The sequence below is a fragment of the Phocoena sinus genome, chromosome 3 (genome assembly GCF_008692025.1).
Source record: "Phocoena sinus isolate mPhoSin1 chromosome 3, mPhoSin1.pri, whole genome shotgun sequence".
Taxonomy (NCBI): Eukaryota; Metazoa; Chordata; class Mammalia; order Artiodactyla; family Phocoenidae; genus Phocoena; species Phocoena sinus.
The window spans coordinates 10,825,404-10,846,387 of NC_045765.1; the positions used below are offsets into that span (position 1 = coordinate 10,825,404).

The 20,984-nt window shown below is 56.6% G+C and overlaps 3 protein-coding genes across 3 annotated transcripts; 1 reads left to right on the plus strand and 2 right to left on the minus strand.

The window, feature by feature from the left end:
* Positions 1-56: 56 nt before the first annotated feature.
* Positions 57-8,938, minus strand: YJEFN3 (YjeF N-terminal domain containing 3). The gene is made up of 6 exons (XM_032628928.1): positions 8,576-8,938; positions 4,489-4,597; positions 2,373-2,483; positions 2,025-2,138; positions 1,795-1,945; positions 57-319 (listed from the first exon to the last, which is right to left on the minus strand). The coding sequence occupies exons 1-6, from the start codon at positions 8,689-8,691 to the stop codon at positions 114-116; spliced, it is 807 nt and encodes a 268-aa protein (XP_032484819.1). The 5' UTR covers positions 8,692-8,938; the 3' UTR covers positions 57-113.
* Positions 8,939-9,206: 268 nt separating this feature from the next.
* On the minus strand, positions 9,207-17,398 carry NDUFA13 (NADH:ubiquinone oxidoreductase subunit A13). Its single transcript, XM_032628929.1, has 5 exons — positions 17,212-17,398; positions 11,512-11,590; positions 10,085-10,156; positions 9,619-9,688; positions 9,207-9,401 (listed from the first exon to the last, which is right to left on the minus strand). Exons 1-5 carry the CDS (start codon positions 17,303-17,305, stop codon positions 9,282-9,284), a joined length of 435 nt encoding a protein of 144 aa, XP_032484820.1. The 5' UTR covers positions 17,306-17,398; the 3' UTR covers positions 9,207-9,281.
* A 623-nt stretch (positions 17,399-18,021) lies between these two features.
* Positions 18,022-19,066, plus strand: TSSK6 (testis specific serine kinase 6). The gene has a single exon (XM_032627233.1). The coding sequence runs from the start codon at positions 18,168-18,170 to the stop codon at positions 18,987-18,989; it is 822 nt and encodes a 273-aa protein (XP_032483124.1). The 5' UTR covers positions 18,022-18,167; the 3' UTR covers positions 18,990-19,066.
* Positions 19,067-20,984: the final 1,918 nt, after the last annotated feature.

The following is a 20,984-nucleotide window of genomic DNA, read 5'->3' on the forward strand; positions in this document are numbered from 1 at the left end:
CTGAGCTTCCCCACCCCCGCGCCAGACCCCGCGCACAGAGGAGGCCCAGGCGAGGTGGCGGTGGTACGTGTGTTTATTGGCGCGGGCCCAAGCCGCGTGGGCACGGGTGGCTGTCAAAGCGCCGCGATGCAGTCGGTGCCCGTGTACCCCGGCAGGCGCAGAGCGAACTTTCGGCGCACGTCGTCGGGCACGAACCTGCCGGCCACGAAGTGGTGGCGCCCGGAGAAGCGGCCGGCGCATTGCTTGGGCGCCGCCAGCGATACGAGCACGTCGGGTCGTAGCCCGTCCTCGGCGTCGCCGCCGGTCTCTGGGTCCCAGCCTGAGGGAGGAAGGATGGGAGGCGGGGATCAGGAGCTGGGAGGGGTGCTCGCTCTCAGACAAGAGACCTGCCGCCCCATCACCCACTTCCCCTTCCCCATCAGACACAGCCTCTGCTCTGACCCATGAGTTTGGTCAGACCTGCCTCCCATAAAACTGAGCCTCTGGGGGCTTCCCTGGTGGCGCAGTGGTTGAGAGTCCGCCTGCCAATGCAGGGGACACGGGTTCGTGCCCCGGTCCGGGAAGATCCCACATGCCGCGGAGCGGCTGGGCCTGTGAGCCATGGCCGCTGAGCGTGTGCGTCCGGAACCTGTGCTCCGCAACGGGAAAGGCCACAACAGTGAGAGGCCCGCGTACCGGAAAAAAAAAAAAAACCAAAAAACTGAGCCTCTGCCCTCAGGCCAGTTTCTCCCCGCTCCCCGGAGATGTTTCCCTCCTCCTCTGACCAGAGCTTCTGCCTTCAGACGACCTCATTTATACGTGCTGCCCTTTCCCAATCAGACCTCTGCGTCTGCCGTCTCTATACCTCCCTGCCTATCAATCCTGAGCTCCCCTACTTAAACTAAAGTCTCTTTCCACCCAGACCTCCCAGCCTCCTCCCAGATCCCCACTCTCTACTCAGGGGACAGACTTGCCACCATCCTCAGGCAAGCCTACCCCATCAGACCTGTCTCTTTGCCCCAGGTTCTTGCCTCTGACAAGATGTGCCCCCCGCCCCTCCCAACTTGAGCAGCCAGCCTCCTGCCTCTGACTAGAGACTCTCCCCTCTGACCTGACATCCCTGCCTTCACCTTCAGACTAGATCTTGCCTTTTGACTTGGCAGGACCCTGCCCCCTCCCTCACTGGGTTGTAGCCTCTGCCATCCCTCAAATGAGCCTCCACCCTCAGACTAGGGGCCACTAATAAGCCCTTCTGACCTAACAGGGAGACCCTCTCTGTCCAAGGCTATCTGTTCAGACAAGAGCTTGCAGCCTGTCCCCTCAGACCACCTCCTCCCTTAGACACCACCCCCAGCTCTGTGGCATCCTGCTGGTATGACCCTGGGGTCTTGTAAGCCAGGTGATGTCCCCCTGAGTCTGGCCACCCCCATGGAGGGTCTGGCTGGCCAGCAGCTGTTTGTTCCGTTCTGCCCATTGCCTAATGGCTCCAACAGGCCTGGGGCGGTGGCCAGGATGAGCGGGGCCTTTGCCGAGTGAGCTCACGTCTGCCCCGGGTGACTGGGCCAGGGTGGGCAGCGGGCACACTGTGCCGGGTGTACGGGGGAGGGGACCCAGGGTCACACGGGCACCAGCCTGGGTACTCCCCATCCGAGGGATGGACATGACCCTCAGCCTCACCCAGAGTGCAGGATCCATCCATGCTGGGGAAACTGAGGCTCAGAGTGGGCAGACAGGCTGGGACCACCAGAAGCCAGGGTACAGGGACCTCCACCCAAGCCCTCCAGATCCTCATGCCCCCCACTCCACCTGACATGCCTGAGGGAATGTCCAGGCTCACGAGGGGGATGGACAGCAGCTTGAGCGTGGCCAGTGCACGCATGCAGGGGCCCCCGACCTTGCCCGGCTCCACACCGGGGCCCAGCACGGCGTCCACCACCAGTCTGTAGGCGTTGTTGATGAGCTGGACCTGGGAGGGCAGGGAGGCTCAGGGGGCGATCTTGGGGCACTGTCCCCCACCAACCCCCTCAGTTGCCACCCGAGCTGACCTCCGTGGGCAGATAGGACAGGAAGGGGATGTCCATCTTCTCACACTGGGTAGTTAGGTCCCGGTGCAGCGGGTCCAGTGAGCGTGTGGGGTAGAAGATGGTTGGTTCGTACTCCTGTGGGGAGTGGGAAGGGGTCAGCAATGGGGCCCTCCCAGGCTCCCCAACTGGGCCTCTGTCCCCAGATCTGGGTACCAGGCAGCAGACACTGCCTGGCACAAGCACTGGGCATATTCTGTAACCTGACATGCCTCATCCTCCCCCTGGGACACTAATAGGAGGAAGCAAATTTTTTTCAAGGATGGGTTGGGAGTGTGACCCTGAGAGGCCAAGGAAATTCTTGCTACTCACAAACACCCGCAGGTGCCGGGCACAGACCAGCCCCACTGCCCCATTCTGCTCCGGGCCGCACACGACTAGCACCGTCCTCTGCTTCCGGGAGTGGGCAGGCAAAGGGAACACCTGGCAGGGGCACAGCAAAGGCAAAGGCATGGCGTTCGGAACTTCTTACTCCAGTGGGGAAACTGAGGCCTGGAGTAGAGGATGGGATAGGGCTCGGCCCTGGAGGCAAGAGGACAGGACGGGAGGAGAGGGGCTGGGGCCTCTGGGGGCCTCAGTTTCCTTGTTGGAGACCCAGAGTCCTTGCCTCAGGCTCTGCCAAGCCCAAGCAGAAAAACGTGCCTCCTGCCACCACCCGAGCCCAGAGTGCGGTTTGTTTATTCTCGGCCTGAGTTGCAGACATTCTTCCACCTTTTTCCACTGCAGTGGCTGTCCCTCCCACCGCTCATGTTTCCAGGCCTCCGTCCCTCCCGGAGGCCCCAAAGCTGGAGGGAGTAGGGGAGGGGGGTATTTTTCCAACGGGCCATACCCTGTCTCTCTCCGTCTGTCCCTCTGTGTTGGCCTCTGTCTTCACCTTCCTGTCTTTCTCTGTATCTCTCAGACTCTCTACGTGTCTCTCCTCATCTGTTTCTCTCATTTCTGTCTTCGCCTCTGTGTCTCTCTTTCTCTCCATCTCTGTATCTCTCAGACTCTCCTCTGTGTCTCTGTGTATCTCCCTCTCTTTAACTCAGAAGTTAAGAGTCTCAGACCTATCCTGACTCTCTGCTTGGCCTCAGCTCACTCTCCTTCCCCAGCCTCTATCGAATGGGAGTAACAATGGCTCCGACATGCTTGTGGGGTCTCTACCAGGCCCAGGGTGGCTCCAGGGGGCCCAACTATACTCTAACCTCCAACCACACAGAGGGAAAGTTATTTCCTTTTTGAGTCTCCTCCCCAGGGCCTCAGCAAGGTCCTGACCCAACCTGGTCCTACCTATGACCCCACCACGCCATGCCCAGAGCCCCAGACCCGCAACCAAGTCGGGGAGAGTGATAACATCCAGCTGGCTAGGACCAAGGGGCCTCTGGACAAACACAGAGCTTTCAGCGCAAAAACTGGACGGTTGGTCATCAATGGTCAGGCGTGAGTTTACTACACTGGGTTTGCTTTTGTGGCTTTGATTTTCATTGTTCTCTTTTCCTCTGAGCATCTCACTCAGGATCTGTTTCACTTGGAACTAGCAACATTTAAGTTAAAAGACAATTGGGCAACATAAAGATATTAAGTTTTTTTAAAAGTACACAGTGGTGGGCTTCCCTGGTGGTGCAGTGGTCGAGAGTCCGCCTGCCGATGAAGGGGACATGGGTTCGTGCCGGAGCCTGTGCTCCGCAGTGGGAGAGGCCACAACAGTGAGAGGCCCGCGTACCACAAAAAAAAAAAAAAAAAGTACACAGCAGTAATAAGAAGAGGAGGAAGAAGGGGAGGAAGAGGAAAAGGGTTACGTGCTGGAGCCCTGACTCGATCAGGCACTTTCTTAAGGCATTTGTGTTTATTAATTGGTGTCAGTTTATTACCCTTTTTCAGAGGAGGAAACTGAGGCCCAGCGTGGTCTGGCAACATGACACGAAACACTGGACAGTAGTATCGTCATTGCTATTATTCTTGCATCTCTTGCAGGCACCTCGAGGCCTGGGGGTTTGCTCCAGAGCCAAACATAGCTCTACTTCCAACCCCCCAGGGCCCTGTGCAGACCCCTCCCCACCTCTGGGCCTCAGTTCCCCCACCTGTGGCTGGGAGTTGTTTGCGGGTGCTCAGACTTCAGGAACTGACGTCCCCTCTGCTCAAGACCCAGGAGGTGGCAGAGGCAGGCAGTCAAGGGCCCCAGACCCATCTCTGTGGTTGCCTCCACATCTGTGGGGACCCCCGTCTCTGTCCTGACGCTCATTAACACACTGGCCTGGGCCAGTGATGATCTTCTTTGGACCTCAGTTTCCCCATCTGAGTGATGGGCTGGGGTGGCCCCAAGCAAAGAGGGGCTTCTTGAGGGCAGAAATGACCATCCTGGCCATGGGGGTCATGCAGCTAGGCCTCCACTCTGGTGAGCTGGCCATCTGGTTGGGGTCAAGGTTGAGGATCAGGGGTCAGGTACCTTGGTCACAGCCACGGCACTAGCATGGCCGCACCACTCCACCAGCTGCTGCCGCCCGAAGCGATAATCTTCCAGCAACTCCCGCTCCAGGGCAGCTGCCTCGGCTGTGCTGGGGGTCAGAGTGGGGAGAAATGCTCAGACACAGAGAGACAGAAAGACTTAGAGACAGAGACTCAGCTGGAGCCAGAAATGTGCCACCAATGCTCTGAGCCAGGCCCGGATGCCACCCCCACCCCGTGCCCAGAGCCGAAGACCCTCAGTTTCCTCATCCATCGTGCACACCGTTGAACTGAAGCCTGGAAGGCTGCGGGAGTTTTGAGCACAAGCCTGAGGCGCGGGAGCTCTCTGGTGGTAGAAGAAGTGCATGGCAGTGCATGTTGGTTCTACTGCCCCAAAGCATGGGATATAGAGCCTCACCCAGATGCCCCCAGCCCCCAAGGCAAGAGGAACCCAGAGGGGGGAATAGAGCATGAAGGACTTAGTTGTTGGAGGTGACGCGTGGATTTCAGGCAGTGAAAACCACTGAAAGGATTCTAGGACACTGGAGGTCAACTGGACTGGGGGTGCCTGTGGGGAGGAGGGTGTTAAAGGCAGCAGAGTTTTGTTTTGTTTTGTTTTTTTTGCCACGTTGGGTGTTCGTTGCTGCGCGTGGGCTTTCTCTAGTTGCGGCGAGCAGGGGCTACTCTTCATTGCGGCGTGCAGCCTTCTCATTGTGGTGGCTTCTCTTGTTGCCTAGCACGGGCTCTAGGCGCGGGGGCTTCAGTAGTTGTGGCGCGTGGGCTTAGTTGCTCCGCGGCATGTGGGATCTTCCTGGACCAGGGCAAGAATCCGTGTCCCCTGCATCGGCAGGCGGATTCTTAACCACTGCGCCACCAGGGAAGTCCAAGGCAGCAGAGTTTGATGGCTCACATGGGGAGGTGGATGTGGCGCCTGCAGCTATGAGACTCATTGGTGATCCCTCTTTCAGGGACAGTGATAAAATTCAATAATTGTGGCCAGAGAAATGGAGCCAAAGTGCTTGAGGTGAAGCTCAGCCCCCAGCTCAGTGAGTGACTGAGGTCCGTCTCACCTCTCTGAGCCTTGCAAAAGAGAAGGCAGGACAGGCTAATTTTCAACGTCCAGTGCAAAATGCAAATATGGGGCCCCTTGATCAATAATTATTAAGAGTTTTAAGATGGTGATGGCAGAGCATTAAACCAAGTGTTGGGTCCTTCTAAGAGCAGGGCCCAAGCTGGCCTTGGTCTGGGCTTGGTGGCTACAGAGAGGAAGAGCTGGCTGGCTGGCATTGAGGACTGGAAGACGTTCTTCACTCCAGAATCAGGGGCTGGAGCAGCTGGGCAGGGTCTATAGCCTGATGCCAGCTTCCCCTAGCCAGGACCCCTTCCAGCTGGGGAACTGCACTTGCCCCCAGCTCAGCACACCCTAGAGTGTAATGATAATAATAATAATTGTTATTAGGGTATTATCATTATTATTATTATCGTAAAAGGACCAGGCCCAGAAGAGTTGGAAGAACATATAACAACTCAGATAAATAAGATGGTTTCCCCAGAGTCATGTAGGAAGCAAGTTGGAAAACTGAGCCTTCTACCCTTGGTGTCTGTCTCCAGAGCCACGGATGGGGTGTGAGCAAAGCAGAGGGAGACCTACAGATGGGTAGAGGTTTGTTGGGATGAACCCTGAGGTTCCTTTTTTTGATTCTGTGAGCAGGAGACCACAACCTTCTAGCCAATTGTACAGTGTGACCAGGCCAGGTGGCAGGAGGGGTGGAGGTGGGAAGCAAGCATTGCTATGCGATGGGGAGTCAGGGAGGGCTTCCTGGAGGAGCTGGCCTGGAGTGCTGTGGGAGGTAATCTAGGTGGCAAGAACAGTGAGGGCCGAGGCCCTGTGGTGGAAATGAACTTGGCAGGTTCAAGGGACAGAAGAGAGGCAGAGAGAGCGAGGCTGAGAAACTTGGTCAGAAAGATACTTCAGGGTCCCACACAGATGCGGAAGATGGAGGCTTAGGGCAAGGTGACGAGCCTTGTCACCCCAGCGAGCAGAGCCAGATGCAACTCCCAGGTTGTCTGCGGCTGATGCTGCAGGAGGTTGAAGGACCGGGTGGGGAAACAGACCTCATGGTGGGGCCAGATGAAGAGCGCCCCCAGGACAGGCCGGCCCAGCTCCCAAGAAAGAATGTCGAAGGCGCTTTAAGAATGTGGTGGGGCTTCCCTGGTGACGAAGTGGTTAAGAATCCGCCTGCCAGTGCAGGGGACACGGGTTCGAGCCCTGGTCCGGGAAGATCCCACGTGCCGCGGAGCAACTAAGCCCATGTGCCACAACTACTGAGCATGTGCTCTAGAGCCCGCGCGCCACAACTACTGAAATCCGCGTGCCTAGAGCCCGTGCTCCGCAACGAGAAGCCACCGCAATGAGAAGCCCACACACCTCCACGAAGAGTAGCCCCGCAACTAGAGAAAGCCTGCGAGCAGCAACAAAGACCCAGCACAGGCAGGCAGGCAGAATATGGCTCATTCCTCTATCTTCACCTTGTGACAGCTCTGTTGCCCCCGCAGGAGGGCTGGGGGAGGATCATGCATTCCTCTTCTTTCTCTGTTCCAAAGCTTTGGCCTCTGGCCTCCACTTGGAACCTTATCTTCCTGCCTAACCGGTCACTGGAGAGATAACCGGGACTCCACAGGCAGAGGGCAGTCCAGGCTTAGGAGCCTGAGGGTAGGGGCAGCAGCTGCTCTGGGCAGGGAAGGGGATAGGGCAGAACTGTTATGGGACTGGGGGACGGTGCTCAGTTTATGAGGGTGCCTCTTGCTTCTCCCAACCTCAGCCCCCAGATGAGAGGAGCTGTGAGGTCCTGGGATTTGCCCACCAGCCCCAGAAGGGGCAAAATGCTCCAGGAGGGGGCTTTTTAGAGATGAAGCTCTGAGGCTAGGGTGCCTGTGCCACACACTCCCTGCTTTCTCAGCTCCATCTGCTTCTCTCCACCCTCGTGCCTCTGCCCACCAGCCCTTCATCATTGCTCACCTGGCTGCCTACTGCAGTCACATCCCCCCAAACTCAACACAAGCCGAGGGGGCTTTGAAAACTTGAACACCAGATTTCACCACCCCCTGTCCCAAACCTTCTTATGGGTCCCCAGTGTTCAGAGAATATTCAAATTCCTCACCTTACTTACATGCCCCCCATTATGTCTCTCATCTCAGCCTCCTCTCCCCGTGTTCCACTCCCACCCAACACACAGCACCCCATCACTCCTTAGTTGGCATCTGAGGCCCCCCCATCCCCCACACCAGGTGAAGTCACAGCTCCAGCTTCTAAAACACTTTCTTCCCCCTGCCTAGCATGTGCTGGGTCTCTCGCCGAGTCTGGACATCAGCCAGTCGCTGCACAGGATCTGCCTTGAGAAGAGGGGCTGAGTGGACAGTGGGCAGGCGGCCGCACAAAGGACTGTGGGGTCTGGTTTACAGTGAGGTCTACAGCCCTGCTTGGGGTCCCATGTCACAAGCGCTTAGAGGACACAAGAGGATGACTTAGGACAAGGTGGAAGGCACAACCAGAGCTGCCAGCTCCAGACCCCAAATTCATCAGCCCACTGGCAAGTGGCCCCATGTATTTAAAAATCACTTTAGCCCTAGCTCAGCCAGTGGCTTCCCTCCCCAGCCTTCAGTTTTCTTCTCTGAACAAGGGGTTGGTAGCAGGCGCACTATCAAGGAGGGTGTGAGCATTTGAGGAGCTAAAAGAGCTCAGCTCTTCCCAGATGGGAGACAAGGGGCATGGGCTCCAGGGTCCCTGGGAAAGATGGAAAGGGGAAGCGGGCCCTGCTTAGGCTGTGGGTAATGGGGGAGCAACCAGTGGTGCTGATGAGTAATTTATGACGGGCGGGCCGCTGCAGATGCCGTTTCCCCGGTAACGCAGCTTTGGAGGTGCCGGCAGCTGCAGGCTGTCTCTCCAGTGAAATGCGGATGGGCCTGGGATTCTCCCTGCCCCCCCATCCCGGCCATGCCTTTGCCTCTGATCTACAGCCCCTGGCCCCCCAGGCCCTCTTCCAGCCATGCCCCAGCCTCCCGTCCCTCTCCCCCCGCCCCCGGCTGACCTGAGGAAACACCGCTCCTTGGGTGCCTCCGCTAGGTCCGGGCCAACCGCGCTGCTCATGGCGGAGGTGATCTGGGCGCGCAGGCAACCACCACCACCAAAGCCTTTTAAGTGCATCCCTGGGCAGAGGGGGCGTCCTCTCTCCTCCCGCCCACCGTGTGTCCGCCAATCAGGAGACGCCGCGAAGGCGCTGTGCACAGCCGTTGGTCGGTAGGTGCAAGTGGACTTAACCCCACTGCTGCCTCAGAGGATGGCGGGAATCCCAGAGTTGCGAATATTGGCAAGAAAACAAAGTCTGGAGGGGCAGCGACGGGCCGGTTACCCCTGCTATGGGATCCTGGCTTAGGAGTGAGGGGACCCGCCTGTGCTGCGCCCCTCTCCACCCCGGTGCTCTCCTATGCAGGTCACCCACCCACCCCGTACCCAGGTGGAGAAGCCCCCCAGTCTGAAGGGGTTGGCTGCTGACAAGCAGGGTTTCAGAAAAGGTAGGAAAAAGTCCAGGCATATTTGGTAGCCGATGCTAAAGGGTGATCCAGGGGCCATCCCACTGGCATCTTCTGCTTAGTCCCTGCACCTCCTGTGACACCCCGTAGCCCCCAACCCCCAATCACTCAGTCCCTAGGACACAGGCAGGCCAGTCTCCAGAGCGTTTATTCTCTCCTGGTAGGGAGGGAGTAGGGGTCCAGTGGTCTGAAGGGCACAGGTGCCTACGTGTACCACCTGAAGCCATAGGTGGCGCGGAGAATCTCCTCGTTCGTGCGCAGCCCGTAGAGCTCGCCCATCATGGGGGTCACCCAGCGCGTTGTGTGGAACACAGACTCGCCTACCTGAGGGGACAGAAGGGTATGGGTGGCGGTGCAGCTAACCCCTTAGGCCCATGCAGCCTGCTGGGACCCCACCAGGCCTGGCAGCCACTGTGCCTACACCCAAAACTGCCTTCCCCTTCTGGCACTTGACATCCACTACCCCTTGGCCCCAGGTTTTCTGTGGGAGGCTGCGTTTCTGCAGTGGCCTAGACCCCCGCCCTCCCTGCTGAGGACCCACCTTCCAATCCGGCACGTCCTTCATAACGATCGCCTCCTCCTCCAAGTTCTCCCGAAGCATCTGGAGAACCCTGCAGGGACAGGGTGGGAGGTGGGGGACAGGCCTGACCACCCTGAGGGGCTCTTGCCGAACAAACCTGCCAAACGTGTCCCTGCCCCACCTCCCCATCACCTCCTGCAGCTTTCAACTCTGCGCATGCTGACCCCTCTTCTTTCCTTTCTTCCACTGGCAGACTCTTACTGTCCTCCTGCCCGGCCCCAATGCCCCCTCCTCCAGAAGCCCTTCCATTCTCTCTTGGGTCTCTGCTGCAAATCAAGTTTGGGGCCCTCTCCAAGGACGAGGGTATCCCCTGGAGCCACGTACAAGGTCATGGCTGTCGGTCCCCGTGTGTGTTCTGGCCTTATCCCACGCTGCAGGCTGCAGCACTCAGGCCTGTAACCTCCCGACCCTGGCCCCAGCAGCACACCTCCGGTCCTTCTCTGCCTGCAACAGAGGCATCAGTGCAATGCGGGCCTCGAAGTCTTCGATCTGCAGGCGCCTGTGAAACCCCAAAACCAACACTCAGATCAGACCACGGTGGGATGGGGGGCAGATGATGAGGCCCTTGGACATGCATTACCCTGGAAAGGGGTTTGGGGGAGAGGCAAGCAAGGGGGAAGGGCTTGGGCAGTGGGCTCTGCCCACCAGCAGCCTGAGATGGGGGATGAGGGGGGCATGCAGTTGACACAGGCGGCGTCAGTCCACAAGAGTGCTGGCTTCACACTTTCTTTTCAGTGCAAAACTTTTTTTTAAACCCTAAAAATAGCCCGGGCCTGATGATTGCAGTGAACTGTGGGGAACGTTCATCACAGGGTTCTGGACTTTACAAAATCACGTCACTTTCACCGCAAGGTAGCCGTGGGGGAGCAAGCATCATGGGCAGCTCCTTTCTTCTCCCTGCTTTTTGGCATCTCCAAGCCACCAGCCCCATCTGTGCTGGGAGGTGTGGGGAGAGCGATGCCCAATGATGTGGCCCAGGGAGTGGCCTCCGGCCCTGTCCCCTCATCACCAGAAATCTCACAGCAGCACAAGGAAGGGTCTGGGTGAACGTCAGCCCCCACCTCAACCCTCCCACCCCCTCCCCATCCCCCAGGACCCAGGGTAGCAGCCCCGCTCCAGGCTGCTGCCCTCACCACAGTCACACACCGTGGTTACTACTGGTCCCTCTGGGAGACTGGGCCTGGTCTTGCCTGTCCAGTGTGGCGGCCCTAGCGTCCAGCACCCACCAGGTGCTGCTGAGTTCACTCCACAATGCTGAGCTCCCTGCACTTGCTAGGCCTTCTCCAGCACCACCTGTGCTGGGGGTGGGCAAGCTCAAGGTGGGTGCTAAGGACACAGGACACAGAGTGGGAGAGGGTGGAGGGGCCTAGCTCGTTGGGAGCCACTGAGAAGGAGCCACGTGGCGGGGCGTCCGGCAAGCTCAGAGGCGGCCAGAGTCCCAGCCAAGGCCGTTGCAGACCTGGGTCCCTCAGGCCCTGTATGGCTGGCCCGGCCACTATCTTGCATGATCTGCTTTTTAAGCCTTTATATCACCATTGCCCGGTCACCACCCACAAAAAGACAAAAACCCACTAAGAGAGTGCATCACGGGCCTGTCCCTCCACCTCCACCTCTGCTATGCTAACGTGGACCCTCGGGTACCCAGTGGTGGAGGTCAAGGGCACCCAGCAAACATCTGGTGGCGAGCTTCTTGATTACTAGTCAGTCATTCCTTGAGGGTAAAGCCCAGAAATCGACTTGCTGTGTCAGGGCCTGCACCCCCTGAGGCCTGAGGAGTTGAAAAGGGGCCCCGAGGTACACTAAGTCCACAGGCACACGTGCCCACCCTCCCATCCTCACCAGCACAGGGTCTACCTGCGTTCGCGGTTCCACTTCATCATGCTCCAGTACCCAAAGAGCAAGGTCCCGATGCCCACGGCGAACATGCTGTAGCCTGTGGGGAGAGGGGGCGCTGCTCAGCACCTGCACGCGGGACAGGCCACCTTGTCCTTTCTTCTCCTGAAGCATAACCCACTCACTGTGCAAATACTCCAGTAACATGAATGAGGGAGAAGGCAAAATCCCTCACGAACCCCCTGCCAGAGACGGCCGGTACCATCTCTAATACCTATTTTTTCAGACTACTTTTTGTTGTCTCTGTGGAAAGTCCACTGGCCCCCTCCCTTGGACACCCCCTCCCCCACAGCTGCAGCCCACTCTTTATCCCATTCACCCACTCTGCGGGCAGGGGCACCAGGCTGCGAGGCTGCTACACCTCTGCCCCCATGCCAGGGTTCCTGGAAGGTACAGGACGGGCAGAGACTATGAGAGAGCCTGAGGGCCTAAACGTTTACGGCTGGGTGGCCCTGGCCCCGCCACTGACGAGAAGGTGGTTTGGTTCCCTTCAGCCAGCTGGTCCCCGTGGGGAAGGACGGTGTCCATGCCGGGTCCCGGCTGCCTGGGCCACCTCCCTGTGTGTTGCCCACAGGGGGCTGGATGGGGCTGCTGGAGGCAGGCAGTGCCCTGCAGGGGCTGCCCAGCCACTCCCTGGGCTCCCAGGTGCTGCTTCCTCCCGGCCCAGTGGGGTGGAGCCCCTTCCCGGGACCCCAGGAGACAGAGGCTGAAATGAATATTTACTGAGAACCCGTGGGCACCTGTGCTGTAATTCTGACTGACAGGCCGTGGGCCTGCTGGGGTCTTCAGGGAGGTCTGGACGCTTGGGGCCTGGCTGGGGCTGGCTCGTCCTGCACCACCTCATCTTTCAAGCCTCAGTCTCTCCTCTGGACAGAACTCGTGGTTGCTGGGATGAATTGACAAGCTCAGCCAGACCGAGCTCCATTTAACACCCAGTAAAGGACCGGCAAATGGTGGGTAAAGCCACTTCCTGGGACTCGTGGGGGGACAAAGTGGGGGCTCTTTCTTCTTCTTCAGCTCGTCTCCAGCACAAGCCTCCTCTGGCACCTCTGTTGGACCCAGAGGTAAATGAAAAACTGGCTCAATTTTTTAATCCCTTTAGTTCAACCTGTTAAAAACATGAGCTCAGGGTAAGGCACTTCCATGTTCTGGGGGACAAGGTAGCGAGGGCACCGTGGTTCCTGTGGTCAGAAGTAGGACCTCTCCTGAGAGGGCCGAGTGCCCAGGACCAGTCCGTAGTGCACTCGTGGCTCTCCCACAATGGCTGACCACCTGTGTTGGGCACTCAACGTTCTTTCCATTGGGTGCGAGTGTTTCATCAGAGCTGCCCGTTATTTGCAACAGCTGCAGAGAGGCCCGGGGCTGCTTCTTCCGACCCAGCCCCAGGGAAAAGACTGAGAGACTGTCTTTGTGAGGACCTCTTGCCCTCAACATTGGGCACCCATGTGTGGGCCCATCTGTAAGATAAATTCCAAGACTAAGGTAAGGTGGCCTTTAAGATGATGCAGCTCTAACTCATCTATTCCTCATTGACAGCGGTGAGGCCGAGGCCCCAGGCCTTCACGGGGTGTCTGTGCCTCCAGAGCTGCCAGTCTGGTGGGAGAGGCCAACGAGGGGCATGTCCAGAAGGGGGTGCGGGCCACGTGTAAAGAAGACCTGAATGAATAGAAACGCATCCTGTGTTCATGGATCGGAACTTAACATTGTTCAGATGGCAGCACTCTCCAAACTGAGGTACAGATTCAACAGTCCCCATCAGAATCCCAACCTTCCCGCCCCCAGTCCCACAGAAATTGACAAGCAGATCGTGAAATTCATATGGAAATGCAAGGGACCAGAATAGCTGAAACAATTCTGAAAAAGAAGAACAAGGTTGGAGGACTCTTCAAACTTATCACGCAGCTGTGTGTACAAGACAGTGTGCCCTGGCATAAGGATAGACATGTACATTGATGGAACAGAGCTGAGCATCCAGAAATAAACCCTCACATTTATGGTCAATTGATTTTGGACGAGGGTGCCAAGATAATTCAATGGGGACAGAACAGTCTTTTCAGCAAATTGGACCACTGGATAGCTACATGCAAAAGAAGTGTGCTCCTTCCTCCCTCCATACACAAATATTAACTCAAAATGGATCAAAGACCTCAATGTACTAAGAGCTAAAACATAAAACTCTTCGAAAACAGAGAAGTCATTCTCTGTGACCCTGGATAAGGCAATGGCTTCTTAGATATGACACCAGAAGCACAAGTGACAAAAGAAAAAACAGAACTGGACTTCGTCGAAATTTAAAACTTTTGTGCTGCAAATGGCACCATCAATGAGCTGAAAAGACAACCCACAGACTGGAAGAAAGTATTTGCAGATCATATACCTGATAAGGGAATGGTATCCAAAATATATAAAGAACTCTTAAAGCTCAATAATAAAATGACTAACCACCCAATTAAAAATGCATAAAGGATTTGAATAGAAATTTCTTCAAGGAAGCTATACAAATGGCCAAAAAACACATGAAAAGATGTTCAACATCGTTAGTCCCCAGGGAAATGCAAATCAAAGCCACACTAGATACCACCTCACACCTACTACGATGGCTAAAAGTTTTTTAAATGGAAAGTAATTAGTGTTGTCCAGATGCAGAGAAACTCGAACTCCCGTACATTGCAGGTGGGAACGTAAAATGGTACAGCCAATTTGGGAACAGTCTGGCAGTTCCTCACAATGTTAAATAGGGAGTTACCATATGACCCAGCAATTCCACTCCACCTCAGAGAAAGGAAACATATGTTCACACATAAACCTGTACAGGAATGTTCACAGCAGCACTCTTCGTAACAGCCAAAAGGTGGAGACAACTCAAATGTCCAACAAGTGGTAAATGGACACACAAAATGTGGTCCATCCATACAAGAGTATTATTCAGCCATAAAAAAGAACGAAGCACTGAAACACTACAACATAAGCATTAAAAACGTGCTGCGAGGGCTTCCCTGGTGGCGCAGTGGTTGAGAGTCCGCCTGCCGATGCAGGGGACATCGGTTCGTGCCCCGGTCCGGGAAGGTCTCACATGCCGCGGAGTGGCTAGGCCCGTGAGCCATGGCCGCTGGGCCTGTGTGTCCGGAGCCTGTGCTCCGCAACGGGAGAGGCCACAACAGTGAGAGGCCCACGTACCGCAAAAAAAAAAAAAAAAACGTGCTGCGAAAAGTCACACAAAAAGGACACAGAGGGCTTCCCTGGTGGCGCAGTGGTTGAGAGTCTGCCTGCCGATGCAGGGGACACGGGTTCGTGCCCCGGTCTCGGAGGATCCCACATGCCGCGGAGCGGCTGGGCCCGTGAGCCATGGCCGCTGGGCCTGCGCGTCCGGAGCCTGTCCTCCGCAACGGGAGGGGCCACAGCAGTGAGAGGCCCGCGTAACGCATAAAAAAAAAAAAAAAAGGACACAGAGTGAATGATGCCATTTATATGAGAGGCAAATCCACAGAGACAGAAAGCACTAGCTTGTCGGGCTGGGAGAGAATGTGGAGTGACTGCTAACGGGTAGAGCATTTCTTTTTGGGGTGATGAAAATGTTGTAAATTTAGATCATGGCGATGGTTGCATAACTGTGAATAGACTCAAAATTGGTGATCTGTACACATGAAATGGGTGAACCGTATGGTATGGCATGTGAATCTCAATAAAAATGTTAAAGATACCAGAAAAAAAGAAAGGGCCACTCACTGGGTGCAGGTGGGAGTGGAGAGAGGAGAGCTGGGGGTGAGAGATAAAGAGCAAAGGTGGGGGTAGCAGTCACTTCGGTAGCAGCATGGATTAAAGGCGGCCTGAGCCAGCTTGGCATGTTCTGGGATGTTGGCGCTGAGTGGGCCACGCAGAGAAAAGGGGAGTCGGTGCCAGGCTTGGGGCCACGGTGCCTTGACAAGAGCAAGACTGATTGGGAGAGAGCAGCTGTGGATAAGGCTGGAGGACAGAGGACGAGGGCAGGGTGCAAGACAGACTGTAGGGCCTTTGCATTTACTGTTCCCTCTGCCTGGGGAAATCCTTTTCAGAGAGGTCCTTTCGCCCATTCTGGCTAAAGCAAGCCCCAGTTATCCTAGGCCTCGGCACTGACCATAATGGGAAATTATGGAGTGATGTGTCTGTCTCCTCAGCTAAACAGTGAACTCCTCAGTACATAGCCCAGCACCACGGATGCACTCAACAATTACTAAATGCAGGTACATAAACGAAGACCACATCCCAGAAAGGAATGTGGTCTTATATTCCTCACCCCTCTGCAACCAGGAAAGACTGGGGTGGGTCTGTATGTGCTGCAATGAAAGTTGGTGTCAAGGGCTGTGATGGGAGACCCAACCCCAACTGGTGGTATCTGAGGCACACGGGAGGCACTGCTGTATTATTAACTGGAAGAGGACCGGGATATGGGCCACATTTGTCACTTAAAAATGAAAGAGATGCTGACTGTGGGAAGCCCAGGGAGACCCAAGGGCTAGGGTCCTTCTGCAGCCTGGTCACAGAACTATCCATGTATAAAAGACCTCATGTCACACACCCGAGGAATGCACTGACCTGGGTGTCAAGAAGAGACTCAAAGATCGCTTTATATTTGTTGAATCTAGGAATGAGTCTAGAGTCGAGTGCCCATGTGGTGCCAAATCTAGTCTGTAACCTGTTTTTGTATGTCCCTCGGGCTAAGAACACTTTTAGGTTTGCAAAGTTGTAAAAAAAAGCAGCAATAGTGGATAAAGACCATCTGGCAGAGAAAGTACGAACTATTTATCTGGCTCTTTACGGAAAAAGTTTGCCAACCTTTGTTCTGGATTAGAAAAAAAGCCAAGAAGGGGCAGGAGAAGACCTGAGTTTTCACCTGACAGTAACTTTTCTACTATCTGAATTATAACTTTTTTTTTTTGAAACCATGCCCATGAATTTTTTTGCTTTTTAATTGAGGCGTAATTTGCACAACATGCACACGGTTAAATGTAAAGTTCAATGACTTGCAACAAAGTATTCATTCTTAACTCGTTTTACATTTTTTGTATTTCTCTGTTATCCTTGGGTGCAGAGTATGGGCGCCTTTTACTTTCTCGCTTACATTTTTTTGTGTTGAACCCAATAAAAAATTTTAAAACGTTACTTAGAACCCTTGACAATTTTAAGAACACATAATTCTGGGATAGCCTGAAGTTGGGGGCCACCAGAGAGGAACCACTGCACATAACATCTTCTTTTTTTTTTTCAGAACATCTTTTAAATTCCCTCGGTATTCCGGGTTTCGGCCCCAGCTTTGCTCTGGGTGGCCCCGTGGGGAGGTCGCATCCTCTCTCGGGCCTCAGTTTCCCCACCTGTGAAACCGGAACGTGGCGGAAGGATCGCGGCGCGGACTAAATTAACCTCAGTTTCATCAATTGTAAAATGGGAATAATTAACGGGACCGACCTCTTGGGCTGTTCCGAGGAGGCAAAGGGCTTAGTAAATGCTCGACAAACTGCAGCAGTTGTCGTTATTGTTAGTACTGAAGCTGTTGGGGATCCTGGAACTCCGCTTCCCGTCATATGGAGAGGGAAACTGAGGCCCCCTAGACTCCCCGGCGTCCCGACCCCGCCCAGGCACCCAGAAGGCCCAGACCCTGACACCCCGGCGCAGGGCGACACTGACCCGACAGTCCCCGACGCGGAAGGTTCCGCTTGTAGTCGATAGGGCCGTAGCCCCCCAGCGGGGGCATGTCCTGCTTCACCTTCGACGCCGCCATACTTACAGGACCCTGCACTTCCAGTCGCGGGAGGAAGTTACGCAACGGCGACCAACGCCATGATGAGTGTGGCGGAAGCTGCCGCGCCGGTCTCGGACACGGCTGCGAAACCTAGGGCGCTGGTGCACCTACCTACCCCGGTGCACCTGCCTACCCCAGTGCGTGGGAGAGCTCAGATAGCTGGGCCCGGGATCGACTGCACGCCCCAGCTGCGGCCGTAGAGTCCTTATTTTCTCTTCTCCCACATGGGGCGCGGCTTAGTCGGTGTCAAAGCCTGCAGCCCGTCCGGTCGCCAGGGTCTTTGCACCAAAGGACCACCCATTCACCTTCCCTCTGGGGCGATGTGCAGGCCAGTTAGAAACCCTCAGGTCTCTAACCCATTTTCTCCCCCTCGGGGGGCCCTGTGGGCAGCCCAGGGCTCCACAGGGTCAGGGCCGAGTACAGAAGTTGGGGGACGGCTGCTACTCAGATTCGGACTCATGAGGAGCCGCCCCAATCCCAGGCACGGATTCCACTCCCCGTGGTGGTCGGGACTCCTTGCTAGTGTCCTCTCATCGGGAACTGGACCATTCAGCGTGATCATGAGTCACAAAGCCCTAGCTACGGCCTTGTGGGGCACCACGGGGCGGGGTCTGGGGCCCCACCCCCCCCACCCCAAGGCGGGGTGACGCCCGCGGTCACTTCACAAGGCAGAAATTGTTACCTAGGCAATAAAGGGCACCGCGGCAGTGGGGGCCCGGGAGTGGGCACATGGGGGTGGGGGTGTGCAGGTGCCAAGTGCCATGGGTTAGGCCCGAGATAGGAGTCCGGCCGCCCACCGACAGCAGCCGCCTCCTGCTCCCCACGTGCTTCAGGCGCCACCATGTCGGGCGACAAGCTTCTGAGCGAACTCGGCTACAAACTGGGCCGCACGATAGGCGAGGGCAGTTACTCCAAGGTGAAGGTGGCTACGTCCAAGAAATACAAGGGCACGGTGGCCATCAAGGTGGTGGACCGGCGGCGCGCGCCGCCAGACTTTGTCAACAAGTTCCTGCCACGCGAGTTGTCCATCCTTCGGGGCGTGCGGCACCCGCACATTGTGCACGTCTTCGAGTTCATCGAGGTGTGCAACGGGAAGCTGTACATCGTGATGGAGGCGGCCGCCACCGACCTACTGCAGGCTGTGCAGCGAAACGGGCGCATCCCCGGGGGGCAAGCGCGCGACCTCTTCGCGCAGATCGCCGGTGCTGTGCGCTACCTGCACGACCACCACCTGGTGCACCGCGACCTCAAGTGCGAAAACGTGCTGCTGAGCCCTGATGAACGCCGCGTCAAGCTCACCGACTTCGGCTTCGGCCGTCAGGCGCATGGCTACCCCGATCTGAGCACCACCTACTGCGGCTCAGCCGCCTACGCGTCGCCCGAGGTACTCCTCGGCATCCCCTACGACCCCAAGAAGTACGACATATGGAGCCTGGGTGTTGTGCTCTACGTCATGGTCACCGGGTGTATGCCCTTCGACGACTCCGACATCGCCGGTCTGCCCCGGCGTCAGAAGCGCGGCGTTCTCTACCCCGATGGCCTCGAGCTGTCTGAGCGCTGCAAGGCCCTAATAGCCGAGTTGCTGCAGTTCAGCCCGGCGGCCAGGCCCTCCGCGAGCCAAGTAGCGCGCAACTGCTGGCTGCGTTCGGAGGACTCCGGCTAGAAGCCGGGGTTCCTACCATTCCCGCCGCCCTGAGCACTGCGCAAGCGCAGCGCACGCGCAAGAAGCGCGCTTCCGGAGTTCCGCGAAGCCGCCGCGCGACACTGCGCACCCGCCCTTTCCTCTTTCCAACTTCGACGCCGTGGGCGGCAGTCGACCCCGTTTGGAATTCGGCTCCTCCGCCACGATCCCAAGAGAAGCAGCTTCCTCGGTTCCCCGAGAGAAGGCCCCCGGGAAGGGGCTGGACGAGAGGAGAGGGAAACGTTGCCCCCGTGCGGAATGAGCGACCGCTACGCGGCGGGCAGTGGCTGCTTGGAGAAGCTGCTGGCGAGCGGACGCGCGCGGAGGGCGTCTGTCCACAGCCAGCCGCGCATGCTGGTGAGGGACGGCGCGCTCCAGGCGCTGCCCACCTTGGAACTTGCAATAAACTCGCTCTTTCTCGCACCTGGCTCTAGCGACGGCCCCCTTTTACGGAGTTGGGGGGAGGGGATCGCTCCCTGGGAGAAGGCAGGCGCGGGCGCCCCATTTTAGAGAAAGGCTTGTAGAGGTTCTTGCTACAGGTCTGAAAAGGGAGTTGGAAGGATTCGAACCCAGACCTTTCGGGCTCCCCATCTTGGGCAGACTCGAAGGGGCTTTGGAGTCGTCCCCGGCGTCATAATGCTCCTGGGAATGGAGGTGCTGGACTAGGGAGCAAGAACCCCAGCACCCTTCTGGTGTTTAAGGATGGTACAGCAAGGGGCGGGGGTCGCCTATCCCTACAGAAACAGCATTTGCAAAAGAGAAAATTGATTCCCACACCGGTATCACTTGCCGAAGAACAGCCAGGATTTGCACCCAGATATGTCTGAAGTGGGGTGGGGAGGTGGTGGAAGCTCTCCTTAGTGAGGGTCCCCTCCTTAGTGAGGGTCCCTTCCTTGGTGAGGGTTAAGAGCTTCGGGGAAGAGTCGAGGGTGGGGCATTTGTCTGAGGGTTCATTCTTTACTCTGTTCATTCATGCATTTTTTTTGAGCGCCTGCTGTGTGCCAGGCTCTGGGACTCAGTCAAATGGCTTGGATTCATCCCTGCTGTCAGTGAAGGGAGCAAGTGAAAAGTAAAATAAAAGAATGGCGTGAAAATAAAATAATTGTAAGTTGTTGCTAAATGCCAGGTGGGGGTGAGCAAGGAGGGACTGAAGGGAACGCCATTTGAGCTGAGCCGGGAAGGAATCAAACACTGGAAACAGCAAAAGGAGTGTTCCAAGTGTTCCCAAGACAAGATGGAGCTGGTGTGTTTGAGTAATGCTAGGAACTCCTGTAGCTGGAATGGAGGGGGAAAGGAGGTGGAGAGGTAAAAGGTGTGTGTCTGGAGAGGGACCCCACTGGGCCTGGGGGAGATTGGGGGTTATTTTGCCTGTGATGAGGTTACTGGGTTTGGTGACAGTGATTGTTGTCATTTGGGGTGTATGGGGAACACCTCCTTAGGCCCTTATCCTACCTGCCTCCACCAGAGCCCCACAGTACCTGAGGAGGGTGGTCATTTATGGGTCTGACCATACCCCACCCCTTGCTCCCTCACCCTCCATGGCTCTCAGGTGCCCTGGGGATTATGTGCCACCTCTCCCCTCACTCCCTTCAAATAGGCTGTGGCCCCAACCCCCTCATTTTGCAGAGGAAGAAACAGGCTAAGAAAGGGGAAATGACTTGCTCACTCAATAAAACCCACATCCTTCTCCCCTTGCTCCCAAGGTCCAGCCACACTACTCTCCTTTGTCCTCCACCTGCCTTGCTTGGTCTCACCTCTGAGGCTTTGCACAGGCTGCTCCCACTCCCTGCACCACTTTTCCCCTCCCTTCACGCGAGACTTGGCCTAAAAAGGTCACCTCCCGTGATACCCCATTCTTTCCCTCCTCACCCGTGTCTCAAGGTGTGATCCCAATGCCTGGGGCATGGCACATGCCTTTTTCTGTCCACTGATTGATCTGTGTAAGCAATGGGCCTGGGGTCCTCCTGCCTCACGGCC

Excerpts from the sequence above, each read along its gene's own strand:
- TSSK6 (XM_032627233.1), top strand. The coding sequence starts at position 18,168 with ATGTCGGGCGACAAGCTTCTGAGCGAACTCGGCTACAAACTGGGCCGC.
- YJEFN3 (XM_032628928.1), bottom strand. The coding sequence starts at position 8,691 with ATGCACTTAAAAGGCTTTGGTGGTGGTGGTTGCCTGCGCGCCCAGATC. Across the intron at positions 1,946-2,024 it reads TGTCCTATCTGCCCACGGAG|GTCCAGCTCATCAACAACGC; the intron begins GTCAGCTCGGGT and ends CTGCCCTCCCAG. Across the intron at positions 320-1,794 it reads GAGCCTGGACATTCCCTCAG|GCTGGGACCCAGAGACCGGC; the intron begins GCATGTCAGGTG and ends TTCCTCCCTCAG.
- NDUFA13 (XM_032628929.1), bottom strand. The coding sequence starts at position 17,305 with ATGGCGGCGTCGAAGGTGAAGCAGGACATGCCCCCGCTGGGGGGCTAC. Across the intron at positions 10,157-11,511 it reads AAGTGGAACCGCGAACGCAG|GCGCCTGCAGATCGAAGACT; the intron begins GTAGACCCTGTG and ends GGGGTTTCACAG. Across the intron at positions 9,402-9,618 it reads AGGACGTGCCGGATTGGAAG|GTAGGCGAGTCTGTGTTCCA; the intron begins GTGGGTCCTCAG and ends CTGTCCCCTCAG.